This window comes from Geotrypetes seraphini, chromosome 6 (assembly GCF_902459505.1).
Source record: "Geotrypetes seraphini chromosome 6, aGeoSer1.1, whole genome shotgun sequence".
Taxonomy (NCBI): domain Eukaryota; kingdom Metazoa; phylum Chordata; class Amphibia; order Gymnophiona; family Dermophiidae; genus Geotrypetes; species Geotrypetes seraphini.
In genome coordinates, this window is record NC_047089.1 from 211,194,678 (window position 1) to 211,209,431 (window position 14,754).

Sequence of the window (14,754 nt, forward strand, 5' to 3'; positions counted from 1 at the left end):
TATTAGAAAAGTTTCAAAGAAGAGTGACCAAAATGATAAAGGGAATGGAACTCCCTTCGTATGAGGAAAGGCTAAATAAGTTAGGGCTTTTCAGATTGGAAAAGAGATGTCTGAGGGGGGATATGATTGAGGCCTACAAAATCCTGAGTGATGTAGAATAGGAAAAGTGAATAGATTTATTTTTAATTTTTCAAAAAGCACAAAGATGAGTGGACGTTCAATGAAATTACATAGAAATACTGTTAAAACAAATAGGAGGAAATGTTTTTTTTTCGCTCGACAAATATTTAAGTTCTGGAACTCATTGCCAGAGGATGTGGCAACAACAGTTAGGGTTTCTGGAGGAAACGTCCATAGCCTATTGAAACAGACTTGGGGGAAGCCACTGCTTGCCCTGGGGTCGGTAGTATGGAATGGGTTTCTGCCAGGTACTTGTGACCTGGATGGCAACTGCTGAAACAGGATACTAGGCTAGATGGACCAATGGTCCGACCCAGTATGGCTATTCTTTTGTTCTTATGCATTTTAATTTGTGCTGTTATTCATCTAAATATGTCCCCATTTATTTTGTTTGTTCTTCTCCTTTCCTTAATCAGACTTTGTAAACTGCTTAGAATTCCTTTCAAAAATTTGTGGCATATCAAATAAATTGAATTTGAAAGATGCTGAGTGATGTCACTCTTTTTGTTTATGTGCATTTGCCGGAGTCCTGAATTTTGCATAAAGCTCTGGGGGGGGGGGGGGATCTGGATGTCCCAATTCCTTCCTTGATAAGCTGTGCAAAATGGGTCTTCGTGTCTGCTTGAGTCAGTTTTTCCATAGGCAAGTGATGGGGCAAAGAATTCTTCCACTGGCTAAACAATGGGGGGGGGGGATGGGTTTCTTTCATTTTTGGAACATATGAGACTGTACAGTGTACCAAAAACACCCAAACCTCGTCATTTTTATATGGGGAAAATATAAAAAGTTGCAGAAGTTCAATCATGTCTCATCTAGACCACTTATAGACCCATGGCATGAACAAACGGCCATTCTCAACATTTTGGATCTTCTACTTTACTCACCTTTTCCAAGAGATGGTCACATATAAGCTCTTGTTAAAATGTTATACAGCATTTCTTTAAGCCCCTTACTTATTGTCAGTCTTAATTCTCATGAGGCACACTGCATCTGAGTAAGGTGTAATTGCAGATCCTGCCCTCACTTATTCTACAGTTCTCTTAACCCCTCTGTCTGCTCCAGTTTTGTTAAAGCTTTCTGAAGTCATGTGGTAAATGTCCAGTGTTTCCATCTCAAGAACATCCTCGAAGGCCTTACAGGCTTCAGTGCCCGAGCATAATGCCTGAAATGTATAGATAAGTATAAACTATGAGTATCTTATACCCAAATTTAATTTATATCGTAACAGTTCTAGAAACAATTTAACCATCCTCTCCTCACGTAGTATGTCTGCCATTGTGCAAATATCTACCTGCTTTCAGTCTTGGAAGACCTGTAGGTGGTTATCTGGTGTAATTCTTTTTGTTAAAAAGAGTGATTAAGGGGAAGATTCTCAAAACTTGCCGGTAAAATCAGAAAAGTCGATGTAGTGCCCATAGTAGGAGCGACTTTTATTTTACGGGCGATTCTCAGTATAATAGCATGCAAATTAAATGCACACTATTTGTGCAGAGAATTGCCAGTAAAGAGCAGGAGGAACTGTGCCGATTAACTGGCTGGGAGAGCAGCAGAAAGAAATGTCCCCCCCTTCCCGCCAAAACCCCAGATCCCCACCCCAACACCATGTATAACCCCGGCAGGAGAGATGCCACTCACTCCCACCAAAGAAAAATGGGGAGACCCAATGACCCACAGTGAAAACAATCCACTGATGAAAACTCCCTCCCACCACCCATGATCTCTGAGAATCCCCCCGACACCCCCGGCAGGAGGGATGCCCACTCCCTCCTGCTCCCCCCCCCCCCCGACACCCTAATCTAATCTAATTTAATCTAAACCTTAAGTTTATATACCGCATCATCTCCACGAATATGAAGCTCAACACGGTTTACAAGAACTTAAAAATATAGGTAGAGAAGGAAAAGGTTTACATGAACTTATATGTAGAAGGGAAGAAAAAGGGGGGAGGATATAATTACAATTTGGTGAAAAGCCAAGTTTTCAGTTGTTTGCGGAATAATTGGAGGGAGCCCAGGTTCCGCAGCGGGATGGTGAGGTCGTTCCAAAGTCCTGTGATTTTGAAGAGAAGGGATTTTCCCAGTTTACCTGCATAGTGAATGCCGAGTAGAGAGGGGAAGGAAGGCTAGTACCTTGCTGATGAAATCCGGCCGGAAGGATGCCTACTTCCCTGATAGTAGAAGACACCCGTCCCTCTGAGCCAGGACTAACTCACTGTCCCAGCCTGCTGCTAGAGGGCACCTTTTACTCTGAGCCAAGATGACTAACCCATTGTCCCAGTGTGCTACTAAGGGACTTGAAATCTTTTCAAGGGGCCAGATTCTCAAAACGTTAATGCCGTTGCTAAACTGGTTGCAGAGAGTTTAGCCTGCATGCATTTTAGCGTCAGATTATTAAAAAGGCTTATCGTGGTCTTTAGCGAGCTTTCTAGAAGTCTCCGACACTGCCATGCAAATGGGCTATTCAATATTGAAATGAGCACCCCGGTGGAGTCTTAAAAATCGCCAAGTCATTCTTCAAGAGGGGCATTGTTTTTTGGCAACAAAAATCAGTGACTGGTCTGGGGGTACCAGCACATTGACAGCACTGTTAAAAGTGCATCTTGTGGCATGTATTTTGACTATGGCTAATGAAAAAAATAAAAAAATTACAGGAAGAATCATAAATTGTCTTTTTTTTGTATGTGGGAGTAGTAAAAGCATGCTTCTTGAGCACATATATTATAGCCTCTTTCGGCAGTGGGAGAGATGCCCAATCTCTCCCGCCGCCAAGAAACACACCTCCAGCAACCCCTCTGCAGTGGGAGAGATGTCCAATCTCTCCCACCGCCAAAAAACACACCTCCAGCACCCCCTGTGCAGCGGGAGAGATGCCCAATCTTGCCCACCGCCAAATGACACACTCCCCAACCTTAGGCCCCTCCCCGGATGAAGGGCCTAAGGCTCTGATTGGCCTAGACACAAAGCCCCACCCATAGGAGGGGCTTTAAACAACCTGGGCCAATCAGAGCCTCAGGCCACTCCCTGGTGGATGCACCGGGGAGGGGAAGGCCCGCCATTTTGATGAGGTGGGCCAGTTGGCCGGAGGGAGTAGGCATCCCTCTGGCCAGCCATCTGAATGTAAGGTAAGGGAGAGAGGATGGGGGTCATCGGAGGGACGGTGGGGGAAGTGGTGTTGCATGGCAGCGGGAGAGCATGGGCAACTCTCCCACTGCTGAGGGGAGTTGGGGTGGTGTTGGTTGGTGGCAGGAGCTGCCAGGGAAGTGTGTTGATTGGCAGTGGGAGAGATTGGGCATCTCTCCTGCTGTTGTGGTTTTTTGTTGTTGTTTATTTTGTGCGTGTGCCTATCGTAAGTCTTCACTACTCTCCGCCCACCTCATTTGCATGAGCGTTTTTGGGAGAATGATTCGTTTTTTTTTAAATCGCTACTATAATGGCTGCGACAGCAGCCCTTCAGTTTTTTACGCATTTTTTTGAGAATATAGTCCAATGTTTCTCTTTTTCCATTGTGATGCTAATCTGATTTCCTATAGTCTGTGACTTTCTTTTGTTATCTTTTTCCAGGAGTGTGTCATTAATCCCTATGTCAAATCTAAATTCTAGCACAGCCTCAGTCCGCAGTCACAAACATATGGTGTCAGAAAGACAGATCTGTCAGAGCTTGAAAAACAACTCGCCCCCTCAAAAAAAAATCTGTTTAAAATATAGTTTTTTTTAAAAACCATAACTAAATGCAAATAGTAACATAACAGTAGCAAAAAAAAAAAAAAAAATCTCTGGAGGTGCTTAAGTGGGGGAATACAGTATCAGCACATTGTACACCTTATATATTTTTTGTTAAAATGTGATGTGTAGGAAGAGACTTTCATTGATATGAAGGTCTCTTCCTACACATCACATTTTAACAAAATATATATATAGATGTACAGTCCATTCTCATTATTTGTGGTTGTATGGTTCCAAAAATGTTTGCAAACTGCAAAATCGTGTATAACGAAATGCTGAGTTTATGGGAAAATAGAGGTTAAGTTCCAGCAGTATACATTGTGCCTCAAAACTGCTGAAAGTGAACAGTGGATCCTGTGGGGGAAAATAGAGTAAGGTTCCTGCATGAGACAGCACTTGAAGTACCTGTAATTCACTCTATGGACGCTTGGTGGGGGGGCATATCTGGAAGTAAAGCCTGACTTCAAGGTGAAAGCAAAAAAGCTGAGTTTTTTTAAAGTGCTGGTCCATGAATATGCAAACAGCAGCGCAAATGGGGAATATCATTTGCAATTGATGCAACCATGGATGTGCAAAATCACACATCATGAACGTGTGAATAACCAGAATGGACTGTATACTGTTCTCACACACTTAAGCACCTCTAGAGAGTTTTTGTTTTTTCCTGTCACTATTGTAATAAGCAGCAGTTCATAAGAAAAGAAAAAAAATGACATTACACTTCTCCCTCTGTATTCGCTGTGATAGGGGATTAACAGAACCACAAATACAGAAAAACCGCAAATAACTTTTTCATATGTTGTTCGCTGTTTTCTATTAAAAACCATCATGAATATAGTGAAACTGCGAATAACATGGTGAGAGACCTGGTCCTGTTCCTGAAGGAGAGGCACAACACGGTGAAGAAAGTGCTGGGAATCAGCGATTTTCTCTGTAAACGGTTGGAATCAGTGATTTCTCTATGCAAGCTGATGTAATTGGGGGGGAGGAGCCATCAAGCTAAACACCGTGAATAATTGAAACCGCGAATGCTGAAACCGCGAATATGTAGGGAGAAGTATACCTCTCTCTGTTTTGGAAATGAAGGAGGAAATAGTATAGCCCTCAGTATTTCTCTGTCTCCAGATCTAGAAATAGACTGATATGTGGCTGAGTATTTTATAGTGTCGTGTGTGTAGGTTCTGCCCTTGGTGCTGCTGGTTTACAGTGGATTAGCTTTGGCAAACTTTATTTCCCTCTCTGATTTTGTCTTTGTTCTTAGGTATGTGCCTGCCAGGTCCGTGCCACGGGGAAGATGTACGCCTGCAAAAAACTGGAGAAAAAGCGAATCAAGAAGCGGAAGGGGGAAGCCATGGCACTGAACGAGAAGCAGATCCTGGAGAAAGTGAACAGCAGGTTTGTGGTAAGTGCTGCTTGGGGCCATGGCCGACCTCTGGCTTTGGATTTTGGCCCCCTTGATTGCGCATGGTTAGGATGGTGCTGAAGCACTGGCCTGCTTCCACCCCTGAGAAAGGTATTCTGGGAAAGCAACAAGGCAAAAACTGAGTCTTACATATTGTATCACTTTTTTTCTGCTGCTACTGCTGCAGGTTAGCTTGGCCTATGCCTACGAAACAAAAGATGCCCTGTGTCTGGTGCTTACCATCATGAACGGAGGGGATCTGAAGTTCCACATTTACAACATGGGTAACACAGGCTTTGATGAGCAGCGGGTCATCTTTTATGCAGCGGAGTTGTGTTGCGGCCTTGACCATCTCCATCAGGAAGGGATTGTATACAGGTGAGGATACCGTAGAACGAGGCAGCCAGTAATTTAAAATATGTAGTGACAGTGAGTCGGCTGAGGATATGGTGAGTCAGATTTTGGGTATGGCTGTTTCCTCTTCTTGTCTTGCTCCATACTCCACCTCATACAGCTGGGACGTCATTAATGTTCAGCTAAGGCAGTTTGGGCCTCGTTCTAGATAGTTCTGGTTATGACAAACAGAATCATTTACTTCAGAGAAAGTCTTCCAAAAATGATAGTGAGCCCTTGCCATGAACTTTATGGACTTAAAATGAAAGACTCTGTATACTCTGGAGGAGAGAAGTTTTTGAAAGATAAGTAACGCAATGGAAAAGAATCTCTAGAGCAAGAGGTCAGAGGTTCCAAGGGTGTGAAGTGAACTAGGGAATGATTTTTCATGGCCCAGGAAAGTTGATAACAGTGGGAGGATGTAAGAAACCCAGGAAATCTTCAGCACTGGGGAAGTGAAGGGCAAGGCTGGAAACAGTGTTTGACCTATGGTACTTCCAAAGAAAGGAAAAATGGACAGATAGGATAATTTCAGTGCAGAGTTCTTGATTTTTTTCATATGTTTTACCCTGAGAAGTTTCCCAGGACAGAAGAGTGTTCCCAGCTGATAAAAAGAAAATCTTCCTCAACCGGGGCCTGCCAGGAGACTTGAAGTGTTTTTTTGTGTTTGCAATGCCCATAGGCTCGATCTGCTGGGCAGGGTCTTTCTTACTATCTCAAACCCTGTTCTTTTTCTGTCTAGGGATCTGAAGCCAGAGAACATATTATTAGATGATGATGGTAAGTGAAAAGGCACAGTAACATAGTAGATGACGGCAGATAAAGACCCGAATGGTCCATCCAGTCTGCCCAACCTGATTCAATTTAAATTTTTTTTTTTTTTTCTTCTTAGCTATTTCTGGGCAAGAATCCAAAGCTTTACCCGGTACTGTGCTTGGGTTCCAACTGCCAAAATTTCTGTTAAGACTTACTCCAGCCCATCTACACCCTCCCAGCCATTGAAGCCCTCCCCTGCCCATCCTCCACCAAACGGCCATACACAGACACAGACCTGCAAGTCTGCCCAGTAACTGGCCTAGTTCAATATGTAATATTATTTTCTGATTCTAAATCTTCTGTGTTCATCTCACGCTTCTTTGAACTCAGTCACAGTTTTACTCTTTACCACCTCTCTCGGGAACGCATTCCAGGCATCCACTACCCTCTCCGTAAAGTAGAATTTCCTAACATTGCCCCTGAATCTACCACCCCTCAACCTCAAATTATGTCCTCTGGTTTTACCATTTTGCTTTCTCTGGAAAAGATTTTGTTCTACGTTAATACCTTTCAAGTATTTGAACGTCTGAATCATATCTCCCCTGTCTCTCCTTTCCTCTAGGGTATACATATTCAGGGCTTCCAGTCTCTCCTCATACGTCTTCTGGCGCAAGCCTCCTATCATTTTCGCGCCCTCCTCCGGACCGCCTCAAGACTTCTTATGTCTTTCGCCAGATACGGTCTCCAAAACTGAACACAATACTCCAAGTGGGGCTCACCAATGACCTGTACAGGGGTATCAACACCTTCTTCCTTCTACTGACTTCGCCTCTCTTTATACAGCCCAGCATCCTTCTGGCAGCAGCCACTGCCTTGTCACACTGTTTTTTCGCCTTTAGATCTTCGGACACTATAACCCCAAGGTCCCTCTCCCCGTCCGTGCATATCAGCTTCTCTTCTCCCAGCATATACGGTTCCTTCCTATTATTAATCCCCAAATGCATTACTCTGCATTTCTTTGCATTGAATTTTAGTTGGCACTAGAGGAGAGCTAGGACTTTCTTGTCTGATGGAGGTTTCTAGGCAAAGCTTGGGTATTTTTGTCTCTTAAATGGGTATTTGTCTTTATAACCAGAATAACCAAAACAAATTTGTAAGTATTCAGACTTTAATATTTTTTTTTTTCAGGTTTGGGCCTGAGCTTATGCTTTGCAATAATAACATGATTTTCAAGACTCCTTCTGCCTCCAAGTTTAACATGAGCATGGTGGTATTTTGTGGTTTGAACCCACACTAGCAACAGTTTTGGACAAGGAGTGATTCAAAAAATACAATGAGCACATAGACAGCTTATGAGCGACCCCTAGAGGAGAACAGTGGAGAATCCTGAATAGATCATAGGGTGTGTTATCAAATCCTTAGAAATCATAGAGAATTGTCAAGCACACTCTTCACCTAGGTTTAAAAAACACCCAACAAACTTCAGATGATACCAAAAGTTAAATAATAACAAAAGTAAAGAGCCTTATTAATCTGGTATTTTATTCTTCCTATTGCAAGATGTCCAGGGTGAATTACAGCATAATATTGGTAATAAAACATAACTAAATATACAACAAACAAACAATAAACATAAAATGCTGATCTCCTCCCCCCCCCCTCATTTCGTCACCCATGTTTGCCTTCATGTTTGTTCATCAGGGAAGGGATTTTGGATTTGGCTGGCCCATTTTTTCAGCAGTACTTCCTGGTGAGTTAAATTCAGGCACTAAGTATCTTCCTGTCCCCAGTTTTTGTACTTGAGAGCATTGGAGGGTTAAATGACTTGTGGAAGGTCACAAGGAGCTGCTGTGGGAATAAATAGATCTCAGCAGCCCCCGAAGCTCTTCAGCAGCCTGTCCCGCCCCCTCGAGAAGGGCTCCCGATGGCGGTGCTGCTGCTGGTGGCGCTGCTCCCGCTGCTGTGTGCGAGCTACTCGCCGGAGCTGGACCCCGCCTCGGCAGCTGATCAACCACATGGCGAACGGCAGTGGCAGACAGGAGGAGACAGAGGTGAGATGAGAGATAGAGAGAAGGGAGATGCTGGACTGTTGGGGGGATAGACAGAGTGAAGATTCTGCTCTGGTGGGGGGTGGGAAAGGAAGGGAGGCCTACTGCTGGACAGGGAGAGCAGGAAGAGGTGCTGATGGATAGGGGAGGAAAAAAGGAAGGGAGGCCTACTGCACAGGGGGAGCAGGAAGAGGTGCTGATGGATAGGGTGGAAAAAAGGAAGGGAGGCCTACTGCTGCACAGGGGGAGCAGGAAGAGGTGCTGATGCATAGGGGGGGGGAAAGGAAGGGAGGCCTACTGCTGGACAGGGGGAGCAGGAAGAGGTGCTGATGGATGGGAGGTGGAAAGAAAGGGAGGCCTACTGCGGACCGGGGGAGCAAAAAGAGGTGCTGATGGACAGGGGGGAGGTAAAACAAAGGGAGAAGGGCTGCTGATGGATAAGGGGAGCAGTGAAGGGGTGGTGGCAGACACAGGGGAGGTAAAAGGAAGGGAGAATGGACAGGGGGAGCACGCAAGGGGTGGTGGTGGACAGCCAAAACAAAGAAAGACAGAAATACAGAAAGCGGCTAAGGAGACAGAGAGAGAAAAAAATAAAGACAGACACACACACACATATTTTAGCTCCCGTTAATGTAACGGGCTATAAAGCTAGTAATTAAATAATTTAACTCCTCAAAGTACATTTCCCTCCCTCCCCCCACCCATCCACCCTCCCTACCCACCTTTACTTTTATATTAGAATTACAGTAAGTACTCTGGTGCCATCCCTTGCAGTAACTTACATACAGTAACCTATAGTTTGAAACTTTTGCTTACCGACAGGCAGCCATCACTATGACTTTAGTACAGGGGGAATGTGGTCCCTCTGACCACTCTTTGCTGGTTACCTGGCTGCAGGGTTTTGCACTCACCACAACTGGACAATACTTTTTCTCTGGCAGTCGTAAACACTAGCACTGCAGTAATTGTGACATAACTGTGCAAACTGTTTGGGCCAAATCTGTCTTTGTAAACAAATATCAAATTTTCCGTAACTGCTTTAGATAATAAAATTCCCTCCAAACTACTATGACATATGGCATGCAAATGCCAAACCAGAATCCAGATCCACACCTAAACTACAGTCTGCGCCCTATGCCAGTTCGCTATAGGCCATGGATATGCCAAACCTGGTCTAATCCACAATATCTCCATCTCAGTACTTCATTCTATTCTGCATCATTTGGGTTTTGCCTACAAACAATCTAAAAACACTGCGGTTTGCCCTTAGTGGAACACAAAACTAAATATAATCCAGAAATAATTAGGTAAGAGACTTTAGGAATTCACATAAAAGCAGCTAAGGGTTCCAAATAAATGTTAAATGACAGAAGGAGAGCACTGATTCACAGTGAGAAGGACCTAGAAACCGCGCTAGGCCTAACCTCAGATTTTGATAACTGTGCTTTAAAAAAATCCATAAACTGGGCCAAAGCTTCTTATCGTCCCAGCAAGATGTACCCGGCTCTATTGAATGATGTGCTGTGATCCAGCTCAACCAAAACAGAATCTACCTCTGTGTCCAAAATTATGAGGATGTAGCTTTAATCTGGAACAGATCTATTCCTGGGGTATGATGATAGGAGAAAAGAGAGCGGTTATTTAGATCTAGAGCGTAGTTGGTTAATAGCTGTCCGCTATTCCTTGATCATGTATTGCTGGCTATATGGGTGGAGAGTTTACTTTTCAAGTTTATTTATACTTGATATATTGCATATAGTAAAACATCTGTCATTGTCCTCGGACCTCCCTGGGGCTGAAGGTCCATGTGTCATCTTCTCCCAGGATAAGAAAAGAAATTTAGAGGTTGGGAAAAGACACTTGTACCATCCATGGACACTAATGCTTCTTCCTGGGCTGTTTCTTTTCTTCAGGGCATATCCGGATATCAGATCTGGGATTAGCGATCAAAATCCCTGAAGGCGAGAGCATCCGTGGAAGAGTGGGGACAGTCGGCTACATGGGTAGGTGGGATGGTGGTTCATCCTATCAGCCATCCACATACACAGGATGCTTGGACCCCAGGCTTTCTTTGAGAGGGCAAACAAATGGCTCCAGTTGTGGATATCATATGGGTACTGTGAGCATTGTGCCAGCCACAAACATATGAACAGACATCTTCACTTAACGACATCCGGTGCCTTAAGTTATTACCACGGGTGTCTTGCTTCTAGGATTTCAGAACTTTTCTATTTATTTATTCCATCATCAAACTTTTAGCAATTGTTTTAAATCTTACGGGCCTGATATTCAGTTGGCGGTGATTCAGCGTTTTGTTCACCTCCACTGGTGTTATACGTGGAAATTCAATGCTGGGCAATGTCCGGCATTGAAATTCAATACTGGGCATTGTCCAGCATTGAATGTCCGGCATTGAATTTCTGGATCTAGAGAGCCAGCGAGAACAGAACTGGTTAAGTACGATATTCGGCACTCAAACCAGCTGTGAATAACCGCATAAAGATAGGACCGTGTTTGTACGTGATCCTAGTTATGCAATTATCTTAACCAGTTAAATGCTGACTGTCTGCAGAACACCCCCAAAATAGTTGATTTTGGCTTGAGTGCTAATTGGGCATTTTCAGTGTTAGTATCTAGGTAGCTCTGGACAGGCTTGGCTCACCTCCCTCCGGGCCCTCCCCACCTACCCACTAAATTATCTTATCCCAGGACAAGCAGGCATGATATTCTCACATGTGGGTGACGTCATCTACGGAGCCCCAGCGCGGACAGCTTTTCAAGCAAACTTGATTGAAGTTTCAAGTTTGCACACTGCACCACGCATGTGCATGCCTTCTCGCCCACTAGAGGGCGCATCCCACCTCGTGGTCCTCAGTTCAATTTTTTCCGCGGAGCAAGAAAGCCCTGTGGATCTGAGCTCCAGTGTTTTGCCTTCTAGCTGCCGCGTTTAGTTTGTTTTTCCATCGAATTAGTTCGCGGTGCTGTTTTCTTTTCGGTTCTTTTCCTTAAAAAAAAAAAAAAAAAAAAAATATTTTGTTTTTCGTCGGGCTCCGGGGGCTCCCGGAAGCCGTGGCCGCGGGACGTCGGTCGTTCCCGGCCTTCTTCTTTTTCTTCGTTGATGTCCCGTCCTGTTATGGGATTCAAAAAGTGCAGCCGGTGTGAGAGGTTACTTTCCATCACTGACCCTCACCGGTGGTGCATTGTCTGTCTTGGGCCCGAACATCCGACAGCGTCGTGTGATCGCTGTGCAACCTTCCAAAACAGGGCCCTCCGCCGCCGTAAGGCCAGAATGGCTGAATTGTTCGCCGTCGACGCGCCGCCTAAGGCCTCGACGTCGGCCTCGGCTTCGGCCCCGGCCTTGACCTCGGCCTCGGCGTCCTCGGGGGCCTCGGCTTCGCCTCGGCCCTCGTCTTCGAAGACGTCGTCAGCGAAGCCAGCTTCGGGTAAGTCCTCTGTTCCATCCCCTTCAGCAAAGAAGCCATCCTCAACTCAGGCTAAGGCGGGTGGGTCGACCCCGGCCCCGCATCGGACCTCGACTCCGCACACCCCGAGGGAATACTCGAGACCGAGGTCGCCCTCCAGGGAGTGTGCCCCGGACTCGGAACTCCCCACCTTCGTGGGGATTCCGGCCTTCCAGGATCTCCTTCGAGCCCTGATCTCATCGGAGCTGTCGGGAGCCCTGGAAGTGTTGCAGCGTGCTGCGGTTCCGGCGGCCTCGACCTCGGCCGGGGCGCCTTCGGTCTCGGAGGCCCCGGCCTCGGCCCCCTCGACCTCGGGAGCCCCGGCCTCGGCGACCTCGGTCTCGGGTACTGTGGCCCCGTTCACCTCGGTCTCGGCCCCGCCCCTGACCTCGACCTCGGAGGAGCCTCCTGAGCGGAGTGTGAGGCCCAAAGAAAAGTTGCGCAGAGTGCGCCGTCTTTCCTCCTCTTCCTCCGGGTCTTCCCGGGACGCCTCGCCCTCGACGCGACCTCGGACGAGGCGCCGATCGAGGAAGTCTAAGCGGCCCCGAGGCTCGCCTCGGCGCGATCGTTCCTCGTCGCTCGGGGGCGAGGCGCTGCAGGTGTCGGAGTTGCGCCTCGACAACCCGAGGCTCCTCCGCTCACCTCGTGGGAAGTCTTCCCGTGCCGCCTCGCCGAGGAAATGGGAGAGTGTTCCACGGACCCCGGGGTCCTCGCCCAAGGGTTCTGCGAGGAGGATAAATTCCCCTTCCCCCTCGAGGGCCTTGGAGAGGGGATCCTGGGATTCGGGATCTGTTAGGGATCCTCATTATTCTCATGAGGCCTCCCCCCTCTCCTCGGTGGGGCAGTCGAGAACCCCGTCTCCCCAGGCTAGGCCGTCCTCATTTTCATCCTTTGTTCAGGACATGGCCCGAGCCCTGGGGATTGACCTGATGGTAGGTTCTCAGTATTCCAAAGAATTTTTGGAGGAACAGGACCTTCCCACTCCTCCTAGAGAGGTGCCTAGACTCCCTCTCAACAGTGTCCTTCTGCAGACCTGGCTGAAGAACTTGTCAAACCCTCTTACAGTCACGTCGGTGCCTTCAAAAATGGAATCGAAGTATAGGACGATTCCCCCTAAAGGGTTCGATAAGGCGCAGCTCTCCCACCAGTCTCTTCTGGTGGAGTCTGCTCTTAAAAAATCACAGCCCTCACGGGTTTCTGCGACGGTTCCACCCGGCAGGGAGGGGCGGACCCTGGACAAGTTTGGCCGTCGCCTCTATTCAAATTCCCTGATGGCCACCAGGGTTCTAAATTACGCCTTCACCTTTTCCTCCTATTTGCGTGGTATGGTGAAGGACCTTCCTCAATATCGAAACTCGTTACCGGACTCCCAAAGAGCAGGATTCGATAAGTTTATATCCAACCTGTCTCAATTGCGGTTGTACCTATTCCATGCAGTGTACGACGCCTTTGAGCTGGTTTCGAGGGTGTCGACCTTCGCGGTGGCCATGCGCCGCTTGGCCTGGCTTCGCACCCTCGATATGGACCCAAACCTGCAGGAACGTCTTGCAGACTTGCCTTGTGTGGGGTCCGAGTTATTTGACGAGTCATTGGACGCGGCGACCAAGCAGTTGTCGGAGCAGGAGCGCTCTTTAGCATCCCTGGTCCGCCCCAAACCTAGGCCCCCGCCGCAGAAACCCTTCCGGCCTCCGCCGCGCCGATACCCTCAGAAGTCGACCCCGGCTTTCTCGAGACCGCCTCCGAGACGTCCGTCTCAGCGAGGCAGAGGGGGTCAAACCCAAGCCCCGGCGCAGGGCCCTTCTAAGCCCGCGCCTTCCTTTTGACGGGCTGAGCGGACGGGGCGGGTTCCCCTCCGCACTTTCACAGGAACCCCTTCCTATCGGGGGGCGTCTTCGGTTCTTCCGGGAGGCATGGACCGGGATTACCTCAGATGCTTGGGTGCTCCGGATCGTCTCCGAGGGCTACTCGCTCAACTTTGTGTCCTCGCCGCCGGACAGTCCCCCAAGTTTAGTCTCTTGCAACCGTTCGCAGCTACCGACCCTTCTGACCGAAGCCAAAGCCCTCTTGAAGCTTCGGGCGGTCGAGCCGGTCCCCAAGGACCAGTGGGGTACGGGGTTTTACTCCCGTTACTTTTTGATCCCAAAAAAGACCGGGGACCTGCGCCCCATACTGGACCTCAGGAAGCTCAACAAATTCCTGGTCCGGGAGAAGTTTCGAATGCTATCTCTCCCGGTTTTGTATCCTCTCTTGGAGGAAGGGGACTGGATGTGCTCCCTCGACTTGAAGGAAGCATATACCCATGTTCCGGTGCACCCCGCCTGCCGAAGATTTTTACGATTCCAGGTGGGGGACCTCCACCTCCAGTACAGGGTACTGCCCTTCGGCCTGGCCGCGTCCCCACGAGTATTCACGAAGTGCATGGTGGTGGTTGCGGCAGCCCTGAGGTCTCGTGGGCTCCATGTGTTCCCTTACCTGGACGATTGGCTCATCAAAGCCCCGACCAGGGAGGGGGTTATCTCAGCGACCCGACAGTCTATTGCCTTCCTGCAAACTCTCGGGTTCGAGATAAACTTTCCAAAGTCTCAGTTGAGGCCGGCTCAGTCTCTTCAATTCATAGGTGCGGTGCTGGACACGGTGCGCCTGCGCTCATACCTTCCGACCCAGCGGTTGGAAGCCTTGGTACGGATGGGCCGCCAGGTCTCTCAACTATCGATGGTGTCGGCCAAGCGCATGATGATGCTGCTCGGTCATATGGCCTCGACGGTACACGTCACGCCGTTTGCGAGGCTGCA

At 47.7% G+C, this 14,754-nt stretch overlaps 1 protein-coding gene across 1 annotated transcript in view; it reads left to right on the forward strand.

Moving 5' to 3' along the window:
* The window catches only part of LOC117362604 (G protein-coupled receptor kinase 5-like), a 232,139-nt gene that overhangs the window by 200,037 nt on the left and 17,348 nt on the right, over nt 1-14,754 (forward strand). Inside the window, exons 8-11 of the mRNA XM_033949220.1 lie at nt 5,164-5,304; nt 5,492-5,682; nt 6,440-6,477; nt 10,415-10,504. Coding sequence (XP_033805111.1) covers nt 5,164-5,304; nt 5,492-5,682; nt 6,440-6,477; nt 10,415-10,504 — 460 coding nt within the window. The remainder of the gene's footprint in view (nt 1-5,163; nt 5,305-5,491; nt 5,683-6,439; nt 6,478-10,414; nt 10,505-14,754) is intronic.